The sequence below is a fragment of the Glandiceps talaboti genome, chromosome 11, assembly GCF_964340395.1.
Source record: "Glandiceps talaboti chromosome 11, keGlaTala1.1, whole genome shotgun sequence".
Classification (NCBI taxonomy): domain Eukaryota; kingdom Metazoa; phylum Hemichordata; class Enteropneusta; family Spengelidae; genus Glandiceps; species Glandiceps talaboti.
Window position 1 is genome coordinate 5,608,729 of NC_135559.1, and position 15,811 is coordinate 5,624,539.

Genomic DNA, 15,811 nt, shown 5'->3' on the forward strand with positions numbered 1-15,811 from the left:
CGAAAATCAGTCGACCTCAAAGTCCAACTATTGATAACATTCATATTGGCGAAAGTACAATTCAACCAGCAGAAACAGCTCGTAATATTGGTGTAACTTTCGATTCTCATCACACGTTAAAAAAGCACATATCCACAACATGTCAATCAATCTACCATTATCTCAGGAAAATTGGCTATATCCGTCCCTACCTCTCCAAATCTACTTGTCAGAAACTCGTCCAGGCATTAATATCAAGCAAACTTGACAATGGTAATGCCCTACTCTATGGCTTACCCAACGATCATATCAAACCACTCCAACATGTTCAAAACGCTGCAGCAAAAATCATCGTGCGAGCCAGGAAATATGATCATGTAACACCACTCCTAAAGGAACTACACTGGCTACCAGTTCAGGACAGAATAAAGTTCAAACTTTTGCTCATGACATACAAGTCCCTCAATGGACTCGCCCCAAGATACTTATCAGACCTTCTTCACTGGAAAACAGCTACGAGAACACTGCGATCAACAAATAAACATCTCCTATATGTACCTAAGTACAAGCTGGAATCTTATGGAGGAAGATCGTTTTCTTCTGCTGCGCCTCGTCTGTGGAATGAACTACCAATTGAAATTCGCGAACAAGTTACAATTAGCACATTTAAAAAACACTTAAAGACTTACCTGTTTTCTAAAACATTTTGACTGTACAGCGCCTTTGAACTCTTGTCATAGTGGAATTGGCGCTATATAAATTGCATCGATTGATTGATTGAATGGTTTCAAGTAAAAGTCTAGTGTGTTTCCAATGGCAGAAATTCATGAAAAAAAATGCAGCAGTGACTAAATTTTATGTTGCCTTTACCTCTTGATTGCACAGCATTTTCTTGTGAATCAGTATTTTACTAGTGAAAGGGATTCAAAATTGCATTAATTTTGGTTTTGAAAAAATGTTATGGCTACTTGCACTAAAAGTAGATTTGGACCAAAATATATACATTCACACAGTGTACAGGTAAAAAGATCATGTCTATCGTAAAAAGTATAGATGGATTCATTAAGATGCATCACTTTGGGATTGCTTTCACATGGGAATTACATTAACTGAATCATAGACAATACCACAAAAATACTATATTATCTACAATCAATGTAGCTGGTTTACAGTGCTAGCATTACTTCATCACGCGTTGTCATCACTCTGTGATCCGCGTGATTAATTCTAAGTGTGCATATCCCCCTGGAGGATTTTTGCTCAATTGTGAGACAGTCTCCAGTATTCAAATAGATACAGAGATGTTCATCTTTCATACCTGTGTTGAGAATGTTTAGAACTGATATCAGTAAGCCACACCCGCAAAAGTCTTTATCAAACACTTCAGTGTTAAATTTACATAATTGCATGTAAATTATCACATGCACACTTCACATTCTTTAAGTTTTAATGCCTGTGTTCATCTCTGCTGTTAGTGTTCATTTACATAATGACTTCAATAATGATGTCATGGTTGTGATCAGGTTATTGGGTGTACATTTACATAATGACTTCATTTGAATAATGCTGCCATGGTTGTAATCAGGTTATTGGGCACACATTCATTTCAAATCGTACGTGAGACCAACATGTATTGTTCACATTCTCAACACAGGCAGGGGTATGAGATGAACAGAATATCACTAGCATCGTAAACAAACTACTATCAACTAAAAAAGTTATTTGTAATTTTCTATACTAATGATTGTGCTTTGCCTTTCTCAAATGATTTATTTACATAATTATATACATAATCTATTTATAATTAGTTGCACAGAATTTGAAGTTAGTAGCATACATGTAAATTTCTAGAAAAAAACTAGAACTAGAACAAATTAAATCTACTCCAATATACTGTTCTTTAGCAATGTACTACATGTCCTTACATATGCATGCTGAAAGCAAATATGAAAGTAAATTTACTTCTCGAGGGAAAATATGTTGGGTTTCTTGCCATCTTTTTTTGGATAAATTGTACAAATAACTATACAAATAATGCTACATTTGGCATATTTTATGAACAGAAATATTTGGACTTTTTTGACAAAATGTTGAATAATATTGATTGCAGCACATCACCATATGAAAACCTTGGTTAATAATAATATTAGATAAATAATTTAGCTTTTCTAATTTTGCACATATTGGTTTTAAATATATATTGAAAGTATTAATAATCAAGTGTGAATAGATACAATCTGATTAAAACCTGATGTAGTGAAAATGTCTAGATGTCTTTATTTACCTCTATTTCAATGTGTTGTTTGATCACCCGGAACAAAACAAACGACACAAAGAGATGGAAATAGGTAAATAATGACATCTAGCCACTTTCACCACATTAGATTTTAATCAGATACAGGTTATTTTGTAAAATATATAATTTTATTATTTTTTCTATTTGAAAATTGTGATTGATTAAGTGGCAATTTCTGACTTGTAACTCATAAATATTTGTCTCAATAACAACCTTGTTATATTAACACTGTTTACATAAATGTGAAGAAAAAATACTGTAAATCTTACTATGGGCTTTTCATGTGTACACCAAGATTTGCAATAGATGAATTGTACAAACACTACTGGGACTCACTACACTCTAAAATGTAAAACTAAATTTTTAATATATAGATATGTGAGAACGCATACCACATTTACTTATTGACACAAAAAATAAATTAAAAATCTAAAGAAACATTTAAAATGTAATTTGTACTTAGTGACATGTAATTTGTACATTTCAGTTTTATATACAAAAAGGCAGCTACATAAAAATTTGAAACTTTACTACAAAAATATTTCTAATTAATTATACATTCTTCTAAATTATACATATATACAATTATTTACAAATTCTTTGAATATATACGCAAGGTTTTATGTTTATTTATATTAGATTCAGTTTGTGATTAATTTTTGATATGATGCTTTCTGAAACCAGTATTTATATGTATAAGTGCTAAAATCTGTCAATTGGTGGTACAACACTACAATCAACACAGCTGAAAAAAAAAACCAGAATCTGTATATGTTCTGTCTAGTTTCCATGAATGACTGAAGCACTTGGCACACTCTAGTTGAAGTATTTTGCATCGGTAGTTTACTTTATGTCACAGTCTATATCTTGCATGCATTTATTTATTTATTTACTTATCAGAACAGCCATACATATTTTTAGATTCCTCAATGGGTATCTATGGTCAGGACTGAGTTATAGGTTTAGTACAAACAAGATATACATAGCACCATATAGCTACCTTGGAATGGTAAATCAAACATTTTCAATTTACCATTCCAAAGTAACTATATTGTACTGTCCTGTTGATTCTTGGAACCATGAATAATATATTCTCCAAGACATATATACCTAAATAGGTTTGTAACAGATATTAGATCAGTCAAACTACAGTTTGATCAATTTGCACTTTGTTGTTGTTGATTGAGCCAGGGCTTGAAGTGACACAAATAATTTTGCAATATACAAGTCGGCAGGCTCAGTTTGATGAATAAACATTGCTTTCTGCTCAAGAAATAAAGTGTTTTGATTCACCAACCTGAGTCTGTAACTATATTTTACCAAAATATATAACTAGGCAGACTAAGATACGTCATGTTGTTCAGTGTAGAGATTGTGTTGATTTGGTATGCAAATTATCTCAACACCATAAAATTATGAAAGAAAATACTATAGAAACAGAAATGTGTACAGATTCTGTATGCAAATTATCTCAACACCATAAAATTATGAAAGAAAATACTATAGAAACAGAAATGTGTACAGATTGTAATGATTTGGTATGCAAATTATTTCAGCATCATAAAAATATGAAAGGAAAATACTATACAAACAGAATGTGTACAGATTGTGTTGATTTGATATGCTGCAACACTATAAAAATATTTAAGGAAAATACTATACAAACAGAAATGTGTACCCTGATATGGTTGTATGCATGTCATACACACATTGATTATACAATGTCAGATAGATTACATATAGATTACATGAAAGTTGAAATATTCAGCATATTTGTGTTTAGGTTTGCTGTAGACTCTCTTACAGCCCTCGGAGCTTCGCTTTACTAAAATTAAAGCTAAACGAATTATTTTGTATGTACCGATGCCAGCTAATTAACCGTACTCGAATATCCTTGTACTGTGCGCCCTCATCGACCATGATAGAGATAACCATTCGTTGACGTGTGACTGCGACGCTCCGTGTTATCGCGAAGCCCCGAGACTTCGCGATAACACGGAGCGTCGCAGTCACACGTCAACGAACATATATCTCTATGTGGTCGATGAGGGCGCACAGTACAAGGTTGTTCGAGTACGATGGAGTACGTTATGTAGATGGTATCGGTACATACAAAATAATTCATTTAGCGTCGATTTTAGTAAAGCGAAGTTCCGAGGACTGTGAGAGAGTCTAGGTTTGCTGTAGACTGTAAGATACATCTTGTTGTTCGGTCCTATCAGGCTTCTGAGTGCTGACTAATAGTGTGGCAGGAATGTCTAATTCTACAGACTATGATTGTTGATACAAACTTTGTATTTTAAATGCATTGAATATATTGTCTGAGGATGTGGAGGAAAAATACTGTTTACAGTTGAAGGCATGTGTTTTTGTTTTTTTTACTATTTATTGTAAATAATTGTTTTGTTTTTGTATAATCCACAGACAAGTCTGTGCATAATCAAACAATTTTGTATTTTGGGCTGATTTGAGCACATCTGCAGTTTTTTTATTGCAAATTTGGATGAAAATGTTATTTTGAATACTGAAGAACCAAATGTTTGGGGATGCGAAGCTTGTTGAAAACATAGCAGAAATCACCATTTTGTACTATTTAAAATCAAAATAACGTGTTGAGTTGTATTAAAGACCTAATCGTCATTGTTAGTATATGCTAGTATACTGCTGTATTCTTATACATTTTACAAGGGCACATAGGGCTTGATGTAAAATTATAATTAAATGAAGAATGATGATGTGATATGACCCCCATGTTATATACATCAACCCTTTTATAGCACTAAGCTGACTTTCCCCTGCAAATAGGAATGTAAAACATATATTACATTATGTAAATTGTCAATTAAACCCTTGCTTTGGAAGTAAACGCCTATACTTTATTCAGAAAATTATATTAAATCTGAAAAAAATAAAACTTTTTAAAACCCCATTTTGTACTATTTTGACTACATCTCAATATATCCCTGATGTAACACCAATTCCTAGACTTCTTTTGATTCCACAATTACAGCAAAACTTAGATGTAGTGTCAGGATAGCTATCTCCACACCGATGACACAGCTGTTCAATGTTGATACTTCTTGTACTCTTTCTGTTGCCATGACTACCAATACCTGGATTAGAGTAATGCATACGTGTGTGTCTTGGCATTGCTTTACTTGTGAAACGTTGAGGTGTGTGACTACGGTAATCTGACATTGGTGGTAAACTTATGCTGTAAAAAATCAAAAAAGACATTATAATCAGTAATTAGCAGTATTATAGACCAGAATCATAACGAACAGTACAATATAGTTACTTTGGAACAATAAAATTGAAATGATGCAAACAGGGAACCTACCAGGGAACCTTGATCACACAATGATTATAATGATGCCTGGCGAGACATCAACACTGAATAACTAAATCATAGCATGATCAAGGTTCCGTGGTAGGCAGATCGAAATGTCGCACTCATTTCCAATTTATCATTCCAAAGTAACTATATTGTACTGTCCTATTGATTCTTGGAACCATGAACAATATGTTCTCTAGAATCATAATATTCAGCCCCAAAAAATCACTTCTTCAGTAAATGAGCATAAAAAAATACTTGAATTGCACCTAGTTTCAGATTTCAGTAGACTTTTTCAAAAGTGTTTGATTCAAATTATCAAGGGATTATTATTCTGACTTACTAGGTGAATGCCAAATAAAGTTATTACATGTGTATTACTTTTTTGCATATAACAGAAACCACTATTGACTTAGTCTAAATGCCAACATGGTCTCTAGGTAAATCATAATGATACCATATAGGAACTAGACTACTATTGACTGGGAAGCGTTTGGGTTTCTTACATTGTAAGATTAATCAGTAACTGAAAAACCTGAAAAATGTACTGTTGAGGTATAGTTTGGTGGGGTGGGGTGGGGAGGGGTGGGGAGGGGAGGGGTGGGGGTGTGGTGTTCTTCAACAGTGTCTTCCATGAAGACTTATTTAATCCAAGGGCAACAATTTTATAATGATCAGACAATGCTATCAATTCAGACATTTTTTATTTTTCTGTTAACTGATGTATTAGAACATTGAGATTACACTCTTCATTTGGGTATTAATTTAAAAAGCTATAATATATACGCAATATTGCAGAACAAGACAAGTAAAATCATTTATATGCTATTCAACAATACGAAAATCCCAAGAAGTTTAGGTGTGTGTGTGTATGTGTGTGTGTGTGTGTGTGCGCGCGCGCGTGTGCGCGTGTGTGTGTGTGTGTGTGTGTGTGGTGGGGGGGTCTATGCAAGGAGAATGTCTTCTACAGCTTTGAATATTAGAAGATATATATTTATATCAAAGACAGTTGTATTTGTACTCACCTGAAACCATCTTGTAAATCAGCTGTGTCTAGTGAGTCCAGGCTAGATTTCCTACCATTCATATGTCTATACTTGGCACTGATAGGTCTAGCTTTGATTCCTGTCTGTCTAACTCTATGTCTTGGTCCATAGCTGTATCCATGTACAGTGGAAGGGGTCAAACCAGTACCAGAAAATATACATGGTTGATCTGTAAGAAACATTGTACATGACAGTTAAACAAAGTTACAGGCTCAATTTGGAGAAGAATTAACATCTATAGATGAAAAATAGATTCTATGCAGACTTAGAGTTATAGAAAAAGTTGTTCTAGGACAAATGAATGATCCTATGTAATCCTTATGGTTCCACTGATAAGATATCACTAATTCAAGAACCTGGGACTGAAACCCTGGCCTTTAACTTGACTGGCAGGTAGTTAGCTAAACCATGGGTATGCAAGAAGTTGTTTTTGACACAGAGCTAAGCATATTTCCACTCTAGACTAACAATAACAGAGACAATAAGCACAGCAGGATCCTTTGCCCAATCACATTGAAAACTGCTTCTAATAAAAACATTACACATGGAGTTGATGATTTTAATGGCTGCAATTGTTTATTTTCTAACTGATAATCAACATTTCAACTTGACTACTACTACATCCCCACTGTGCACGGCACCTATGTAATTGTTTCTTTCAATTGCATTAGAAGTTGTCTGAGGGTGTGTAATCAATGTCATGTCACATGAGTGAAACACCAAGCCTACATCATTTTAGCTGTAAGTTGTCTGAGTGTGTGTAAATATGTCATGTCACATGAGTGAAACACCAAGCCTACATCACTTTAGCTGTAATTATTATTTGACATTGTTTTCAAGAAGAATGTTGTAAAATATTGTTTTATTGATTAACAATCCACAATAAATACAACACATAACACTGAACTAAAGCACTTTCTTTCTCTATGTGCTACACTCATTTATAGCATTCATATCAAGTGTAAAAGTATACTGTTTCAATTGGTTTATTTACAAGCCTAGCAAATTACACTTGATATGGATTCTATAATTCTATGATTGTGATACTTACAGAAAATGCTTTACTTTGGTGTTATTGGTTGTACCTATTGCTAATCCGTATTACTAACAAGACAGGAATTCTTACCCTGATATACCCTAGGACTAGATGATCCCATATAATTTTGTGATGGAAATACACAACTGTTTGAGATAGGTCCTGTAGTGTTCCTAGTAGGTATAGGTGAATCATAATCATAACTACTATATGGTATACCATGGAATGGATCTAGAATTGGCTGCTGTGTTGGCTGTGGCCTTGCTTTTCCTGGGTTGCTTCTTTTGATGAAAACAGCACTGTTTATTCTTGGTTTGGGTTTAGGCTTGGGTTTAGGAACACTTTTGGCATACTGTTACAAAACAGAGATAGGAATGGGAAAAAAAGGTAAAAACTGCAAGTGTGTACATTTACTATCCACATTAGGTTAACAGATATAAAATATTTATAACTTAATACATTTGCAAAAATCAATAAAACTGTAATAATATTCATATTTATCAAATACTTATATAAATCATCATTTCCATTCACATTCCTTGATTAAGTATTGCATGCTGCAAAATTGAAAATAGAAATTTTAACTAAGCTATGGAAACCTGGCAGAAACATGGAAAATACATGAAGACACCAATGTATACACATTCAAATGAAAGACAACATTTTGTGTTGTGGGTCAAAATGATAAAAACTAGGTTTCATTGCGAGTCACAAAATATTAAGAGAATTTTCTGTGTCACAAAAAATTGCCAGACGCGTGTGTGAGTCAGTGGTGCATCAAATTGCTATACAATAACATATGTATACATGTTTACAGCAAATACAAGTGGTGAGTCATATGGTGTATATCTATTCAGACATATACAGCTGTTACTATGCTATACTTTATCAAACAACAGACATTATCAGCCATTAATCTAGTTAAAATCTGATCAAGAAGACGGAGCTTGTTGATTCCTTTATTTACTGTCTACTAGACTTATCTTGTTGTGTTCTTATTGCATGTACATGTACCATATGTCAATATTAGTTTTCTGTCTGTGTCTGATATACATAGGAGAGATGAATACCAAAGGTATATACAGAGGGGGCGTGGGGACACATACAGTAGATGTGAAATATTGTAAATAAAATGAATCAAACACTGATCAGATTGTTTTTATTAGATTGAATTATTGACAATATTACATGCACATTAATTTAGAAAAAAGACATCACGTAATGTTAATATTGTGTGTCACTAAATTGTGCAAGAATTGCAGTCCTTTCAAGTTCATGTTCAAATCATAGATTAATATTTAGAAATGTGACTCAATGTGTAAATCTAAAAATATTTCAATCTCCCTGACTAGGTGTAAATTCTTTGGAAATTTTTTTCATAAGTCAACAGTTCCCATGGGAACATAAGTACCTGTTTTCCTGTTGATATTTTACTTCCGTAACTATTATCAACTGATGATCCTAAATATGACATTGGTTCTCCCTGTTCCTTCTTCCGTGTCTTACAAAATGGGATGTGTCTTGCAGCTGCCTGGGGATTAAAGTTTCTATGACAACTGCTGCAGTATACATAGTCTGTAAGAACAAAATTGACAAACAAAAATATCACTTGCTATGATTTTGAGTACACAAGTTAGAATGTTTGACCTGCTGTAATTTCACACTTCAGTGGGCTTTTTCAATAGCACTAAGCTTATTAATACTTCAGACCACCTAACAATTACACCACCAAACATTTGGTGCAAATTAGCGAGTGTTCCATGTATGCAAAATAACATGTAATTTCACACTTCAGCAGGCTTTTTCAATGACACTAAGCTTGTTAGTATATATGTGCATGTATCACTGAGCACTAGTGTCAGTGCAAAATCACACGGATACATTACCGATTAGATATATTTGTACCAAATTTGCTGTTTTTGATGAATATACTGTGTTATAACCGCAACAGAACCACATGATGTAGCAGTGTCAGTTGAGTGCTGAGAGTAATTTTACTTGTTCTTGTGTGTTTTCAGTTGTTTAGTGTACAAGGTTCAATGAGGGGAGGGAAATACAACAGCCTACAACACCCTCCTGAGGTTACATGACAAGTCTATGGCATATGTACATCATTGTGCTGTATACAATAACAGCTGAGGAGGTCTAAGTGATTTATCTTAAATATACTAAATTAATTATGTATATTCTGCCAGTTTAACTCTTCTACAAAAATTAGATTAAACTGACCTGGATTGTCTGCTGGTGGTGGGGGAGGAGGTAACGGTTCCCCCCTCCTCATTGCTCTTACTGCTGCCCTAGCATTACGAATGGTTTCCACAAATTCTCTGTGTTTTGCTCTCCAGTTGTTTTTATTTTTGGTAGCCTAAAACAAAGAATACAATGTACATGATTATAGTTCTAAAATGAAAGAACTGATAACATTTCTCAATCTGAAAAAAATTTATTTTGATACTATCTACAGTTCTCTAGTCATTTGCTATATATTACAAAACTACATGAGAGACATTGTAACCATGAACCATTGTCTATGATAATGTGTGAGCTATTGTCTAGGACATTGTCTAGTTCATTATCTAAGATATTGTCTAGGACAATGATTCATTGTCTAAGATATTGTCGAGGACAGTGGTTCATTGGCACAATCTTTCTCATGGGCATTCACTGAGCCATAATAGAGTGGCAGGCTTGTAATCTTTACTCCTTGCTCATTAAATCTCTCTCACTGTTAGAATTGGCTCTGATTTGTTGAAGGTCCTCTTCAGATAAGGATTAAAATATAGCTATAGAAAAACTTGGAACAGAACAAAAAAATGATCCCATGTAATCCGTACTAAGTTACTAGTAACACTAATGTGATGATCTGGGATTGAAACATTGCCCTTGGGTACAATTTTAACCACTCTACACAGTCAACACATTAATTGAAACTGTTCAATTCTGACCACAACTAAATACCTCAGCCTGACCGATTTACCAATATATACAATCTGACAGTCAATCACTTACATTTGGCACTGCACCAGGTCTCAATGTGGCACCGAAAGGTACATCAGAGCCTTCAGCTCTTTGTCGTCCTGAGTCAAACACAGGACGCTTTGAAAACTGAAGTCTTTGACAAACCCGTTGATGTTTAACCTGGTAAGATAAAATTGTAAAAATAAATTAAATGTATGTTCACATCATTTAGTGTTTTTATCACTTTTTACACATTAAGATTTTCAATAAGATATCAATTTTCTGTCAATTGATGGATTTTGGATTTTGTTGAAATTTCTCACAAGTAGTAAGAACATGAACTGTCAACAGCAATAAAATCATAATGTATCCGTTGGAATTTTCAAGATGCTCACAAGCAAAAAGATAGCCATACAGAGACCATCTTCTTCCACCAATCAATGTTGATGATATCCGATATATGATGGCCGTAAAGTTTCCAGAAAATCAAAAACTTGTACTTTATTGAGTTTACGACAACAGAAGTTGATGAATGCAATTCTCAGTTTCGCATAAAAATATAGGAAACCACAAAATAACATTACAATTAATTAATAATGCAGCTACATGTACTAGTCGGAAGTCCTAATAGTGTAGGAGTTGGCGACACATGACCGACAGGAAATCAAATTTTTATTTTTATTTATGTATTTTATTCAAAATTATTTTCAAAAACAATTTATGCAATGTGAAATACTGTTCCCTTACGGATAAACCCGCAGACAAATATTGCCAACGTCTATAATAGTAATACCATTGTGTAAAGAAGTTAGTTACGGGTTAAAGGGTACATAATTTATAAATGGCGCGCCGTTGTCAGCCTGCAGATTTACAACGCGAACGTAAACAACTTACCAAACTCTTCGGATTGAAAGTTCTGCCACAATGACGACATGGGTTCAGCGATCCTGCTTCACCCTGGGCTGCAAAATAAAACAAATATAATGTAAGCGAGTCTTATTCAAAACCGATTACACCAGTTTGAATACAATTTCGAAATACCTCCATATCCTGGGTAAAAGATCTCACCTGAAGCAGGAGCAGCCATGATGGTTTCATATGATAGTGAATGGTGGGGGCGGTAGGCGTAAAGGATGGACGGATTAAAATATCCCCTCTGCTCTGAAATATTTGTTCTGTAGCGACAGAAACAATTATTATAAAAGAAATTTGCTCAAAATACGTCAGTTTTAAGATTATAATAAGGTATTTTTATGAAAAATATTAATTTCCCATCATTCTAGGCTGTCTCACCTGAAAAGAATAATGGCATCTCCTGGTATGTCCTTGTTCGGCACAGTGTGTATATTTTAAGATTCAAATTTTCAAATTTTAGTCCAATTTTACTCCCTGCGAATTCAAAAATATTCTTGATATGCGAACACAGTATTATTCTTGTTAGAAATAGTTACAAACAAACATTTGTGTGACTAAACAATGTATTCTTGTTTTTGTTCTGGACAGAGGCTTGGTTGCCATGGTCGTCGACGTCATTGTTTTGACAGCAACAGAGGGAAGGTCTCTCCATTTTGTTTTCTCATAACAACGCAGACTATTGTTGGAGTTGGTTACTACAGCCAACTGTGGCAGATAAAAACGACGTAAAGAGCAACATCGTCCTTGTCGACTCTTCGAAAGTAATTTAAAGATGTCTCGACTAGCCAGCAAGAAGAAGGGTTCAGCAGATCCCTTTTCTCCACAGTCAAGGATGAAAAACGCACTTGTGAAGCCACCACCAGAAGCTGGTGCATTCAATGAGCGTCCAGCCAAACCTACCGATTTCCGAAAGTTCTACGACCGTGGCGACTTCCCAATCGCTCTTGAGCACGATACAAAGGGCAACAAAATCGCATGGAAGGTAGAAATTGAGAAATTGGATTACCACCACTACCTGCCTCTACTTTTCGACGGTCTTTGCGAAACAACACATCCATACGAGTTTTTCTCCCGTCAAGGCGTACACGATATGTTGGAGCATGGCGGTACCAAAATTCTACCCGTAATTCCTCAGCTTATTATTCCCATCAAGAAAGCCCTCAATACAAGAAACAGGAAGGTTATATGTACAACGCTGAAAATTCTCCAACATCTGGTCGTATCGGGAGACTTGGTAGGAGAGGCGCTAGTACCTTACTACAGGCAGATTCTTCCCATTCTGAACATCTTCAAGAATTACAACCTCAACTCAGGCGATGGTATCGACTACAGCCAACAGAAGAGGGAAAACATTGGCGATCTTATCCAAGAGACACTCGAATCGTTTGAAAGGCAAGGCGGTGAAGATGCATTTATTAATATCAAATACATGGTACCAACATACGAATCATGCATGCTCAACTAAAACCTTTACTTTGACTGAGACTGAAAGTTGTTGGTGATAATATGGATGGGACGCCATTTTTGTTTTTTAAAGTACAGCCCTGGATACAGCATCAAGGACAATGTAAACTTATTTTCTACATCTGGACTGAACTGGGTCTTTCAATACATTTGGACATTTAGAGAACTCATCAAAGAAGTATTGAATGCTAATTCATGTACTGTTTGGAATGTTTACTAACTTGATACATCGACCCTTGTTATTATTTTTTAGAAATGTGATGTTAGAGAGTTTTAAGATCACAATTAAAGTGCTGTCAAGAGGAGATATTGTTAGGCTGCAGTTCTCTTTTTCTTCATTTTCATTTTCACTTCACCATATTTTATCTTATGTCATGCCTAATTCACAGTCATTGAAAGTCTTGGAAAGGTCATGGGGGTTGGGGGACAATAGGTGCATACTGTAGTTATTAGTAACCTTGGCAACAACATCAAGTTCAAGTTAACTCTGCAATATCAAAGATGTTTCTTGAATATAACAAATGTTTTTCTAAATTTCAACTACATGAACTAGGTGAAAATATAATATGAACAACTAGTGTAGTTAATTTGTAAACTGCAGTAGTTATATTAAGTACATTTTCATTAATGTGCCCGCATTGTGACATTTTCATGGCAATATTGTTTTCTACAACATATTTATTCACCATGATGTGGGTGACAATAACCTGTTTCGCTTAGAAAAACATTTTTGAACTTTGTATTAAAAAAAAAAAACGTTTTCGCATGTGATTATATGTTGCCACTGGAGCAAACAGCTCTCTTTTGTACATAGCAATGTCTCTTCCATGCAGCTGTGCTGTTACCACAGTTACCACTGCTATTTGTGGAATTCCAAGGATGATCAGTGCCTATTTTCATTGCCAAGGAAAAGAAGAGACTTGAGTTTGGAGGAGATTGTAGTGTCTTTAAAAAAAACAAAAGTTAATTTTTGAACTTACAGATGAATTAAAATATATTTGTGTTTCACTTTCATTGTGTCACTCTGCAATAAATTGTGTGTAGCGCTAGCGCTTGACAGGTGATAGATGTGTGTATGGGTACAAAGAGGTGATAGATGTGTGTATGGGTACATAAACAGGTGATAGATGTGTGTATGGGTACATACAGGTAATAGATGTGTCACTGTGGGTACTTGCAGGAAAAAACAGGTTATACAGGTGTGTATTGGTACATACAGGTGATAGACGTGTCACTGTGTGGGTACATACAGGTGATAGCTGTGTCACTATGGGTACATGCAGGAAACACATGTGATGTGTCACTGTGTGGGGGTACATGCAGGAAACACAGGTTATAGATGTGTGTATGGGTAAATACACGTAACAATTTGTATATCAACTTGCAGTGAGTGTAGTCATTTTCTTCTTTTGATGGACATATTACAGTTACTAGCAGTGCCAGCAAACAGCATTCATTTTTCATGACATAATGGGGTTGTTGCTCCTGAATAATGGTTTAAATCTGGCTTTGTTAAAATCAGTGCCTCTGCAGAGGTATAAAACCACGAAGAATGTCATTTTTTGTGTGTCAGCGGAAAAAATGTCCTCTAGTTTGCAAGAATGTGTTTCTGATGAAAACATCAACCTGTGATAGTGCATGATACATGATGGTACATATTATCCAATGAAATTCGTATGCCACTTTTACTGATTTCATTTGAGTAATGTGAAATCTAGTGTCAAGTACGATTTGTTTTTTAATTTTTAAATATAAATGAAAGGGTTAGTGCCGAAAGGGTTGAATTACAAAAATTCTGTTGTGAGAGAAAGGTATGGAATTGAATACCAAATATTTGGCATGGGGCCTTTATGGTCCTAAGTCAAGTTTATTTTCACTCTGTTATAGTGTTTACTAGCACCTTTGGGTGAGATAAAGAGAACTAGTAAACCATCGGAAAATGTCATCAGAGCGTTTGAGGAATGTTATTTTCAGAAATTCAATTTTTTTTCACTAGGCCCTTTTGACTGAACCAATATTAAGATAGGAGTAGACATGAAGTATATGTAGTTGAATTTATGAGAGATATGTGTATCGACTCTAGCCCCTACATCTGATAAAAAAAAGTGTTCAAATCGACTTGCAATATTTTAAAGGTCTGATGAACCTTTACACATTTGTGCATGAAAAATTACATTTAAGTAAAATTTAGAAAAATACTTATTTATGTGAAAAAATCAAAACAGTTAAGTTTCTATGTGAACCAAAAGTTTATACTCTGTCTTTCCCCACATGTGGCACCCTTGACCTGGCAAGTATTGGAAATAATATGAAGAAGTTTAGGATGTGTAGCATACCCCCACTAGAGGATCAAATTTCATCGTTACTGATGTAGACATGGTATGGATGTGTTTACACAGCAGCTGAAGAAATAGTGTTTTACATTTAGACATGCTAAAATTAACAGAATTCCTCTTATTTTGTTTCCAATGAATGAATTTAGTAAAACAGCGTGTGCTTTCATTTGTGTGTTTTGTTGTGACTTTGACATAAACCCATCAGTGTAAACCACAGCCCCTTTTACGGCACTGTCACAAGAAAAATTAGGTCTGTATGGTTTGCAAGATACGAATGATTACCACACATGTAACTTACTACACTCTGGAAACCTAAATGATTGATGCAAACATATTGGGGTGGGGGACATATGCACATAAGTATTTTTATTTATTTTATTTATTTATTTATTTATTTATTTATTTAAGTATCAAAATACCAATGCACAACTTGTATTAATGTCTCAT

At 34.6% G+C, this 15,811-nt stretch overlaps 2 protein-coding genes across 2 annotated transcripts; one reads left to right on the forward strand and one right to left on the reverse strand.

Moving 5' to 3' along the window:
• Window positions 1-4,348: 4,348 nt before the first annotated feature.
• Window positions 4,349-11,736, reverse strand: LOC144442492 (zinc finger C2HC domain-containing protein 1A-like). Its single transcript, XM_078131852.1, has 8 exons — window positions 11,718-11,736; window positions 11,544-11,611; window positions 10,701-10,829; window positions 9,921-10,056; window positions 9,103-9,266; window positions 7,782-8,043; window positions 6,635-6,824; window positions 4,349-5,489 (listed from the first exon to the last, which is right to left on the reverse strand). The coding sequence occupies exons 1-8, from the start codon at window positions 11,734-11,736 to the stop codon at window positions 5,228-5,230; spliced, it is 1,230 nt and encodes a 409-aa protein (XP_077987978.1). The 3' UTR covers window positions 4,349-5,227.
• Window positions 11,737-12,180: 444 nt separating this feature from the next.
• Window positions 12,181-14,036, forward strand: LOC144441961 (parkin coregulated gene protein-like). Its single transcript, XM_078131231.1, has one exon. The coding sequence runs from the start codon at window positions 12,337-12,339 to the stop codon at window positions 13,027-13,029; it is 693 nt and encodes a 230-aa protein (XP_077987357.1). The 5' UTR covers window positions 12,181-12,336; the 3' UTR covers window positions 13,030-14,036.
• The last annotated feature ends 1,775 nt before the right edge of the window (window positions 14,037-15,811 follow it).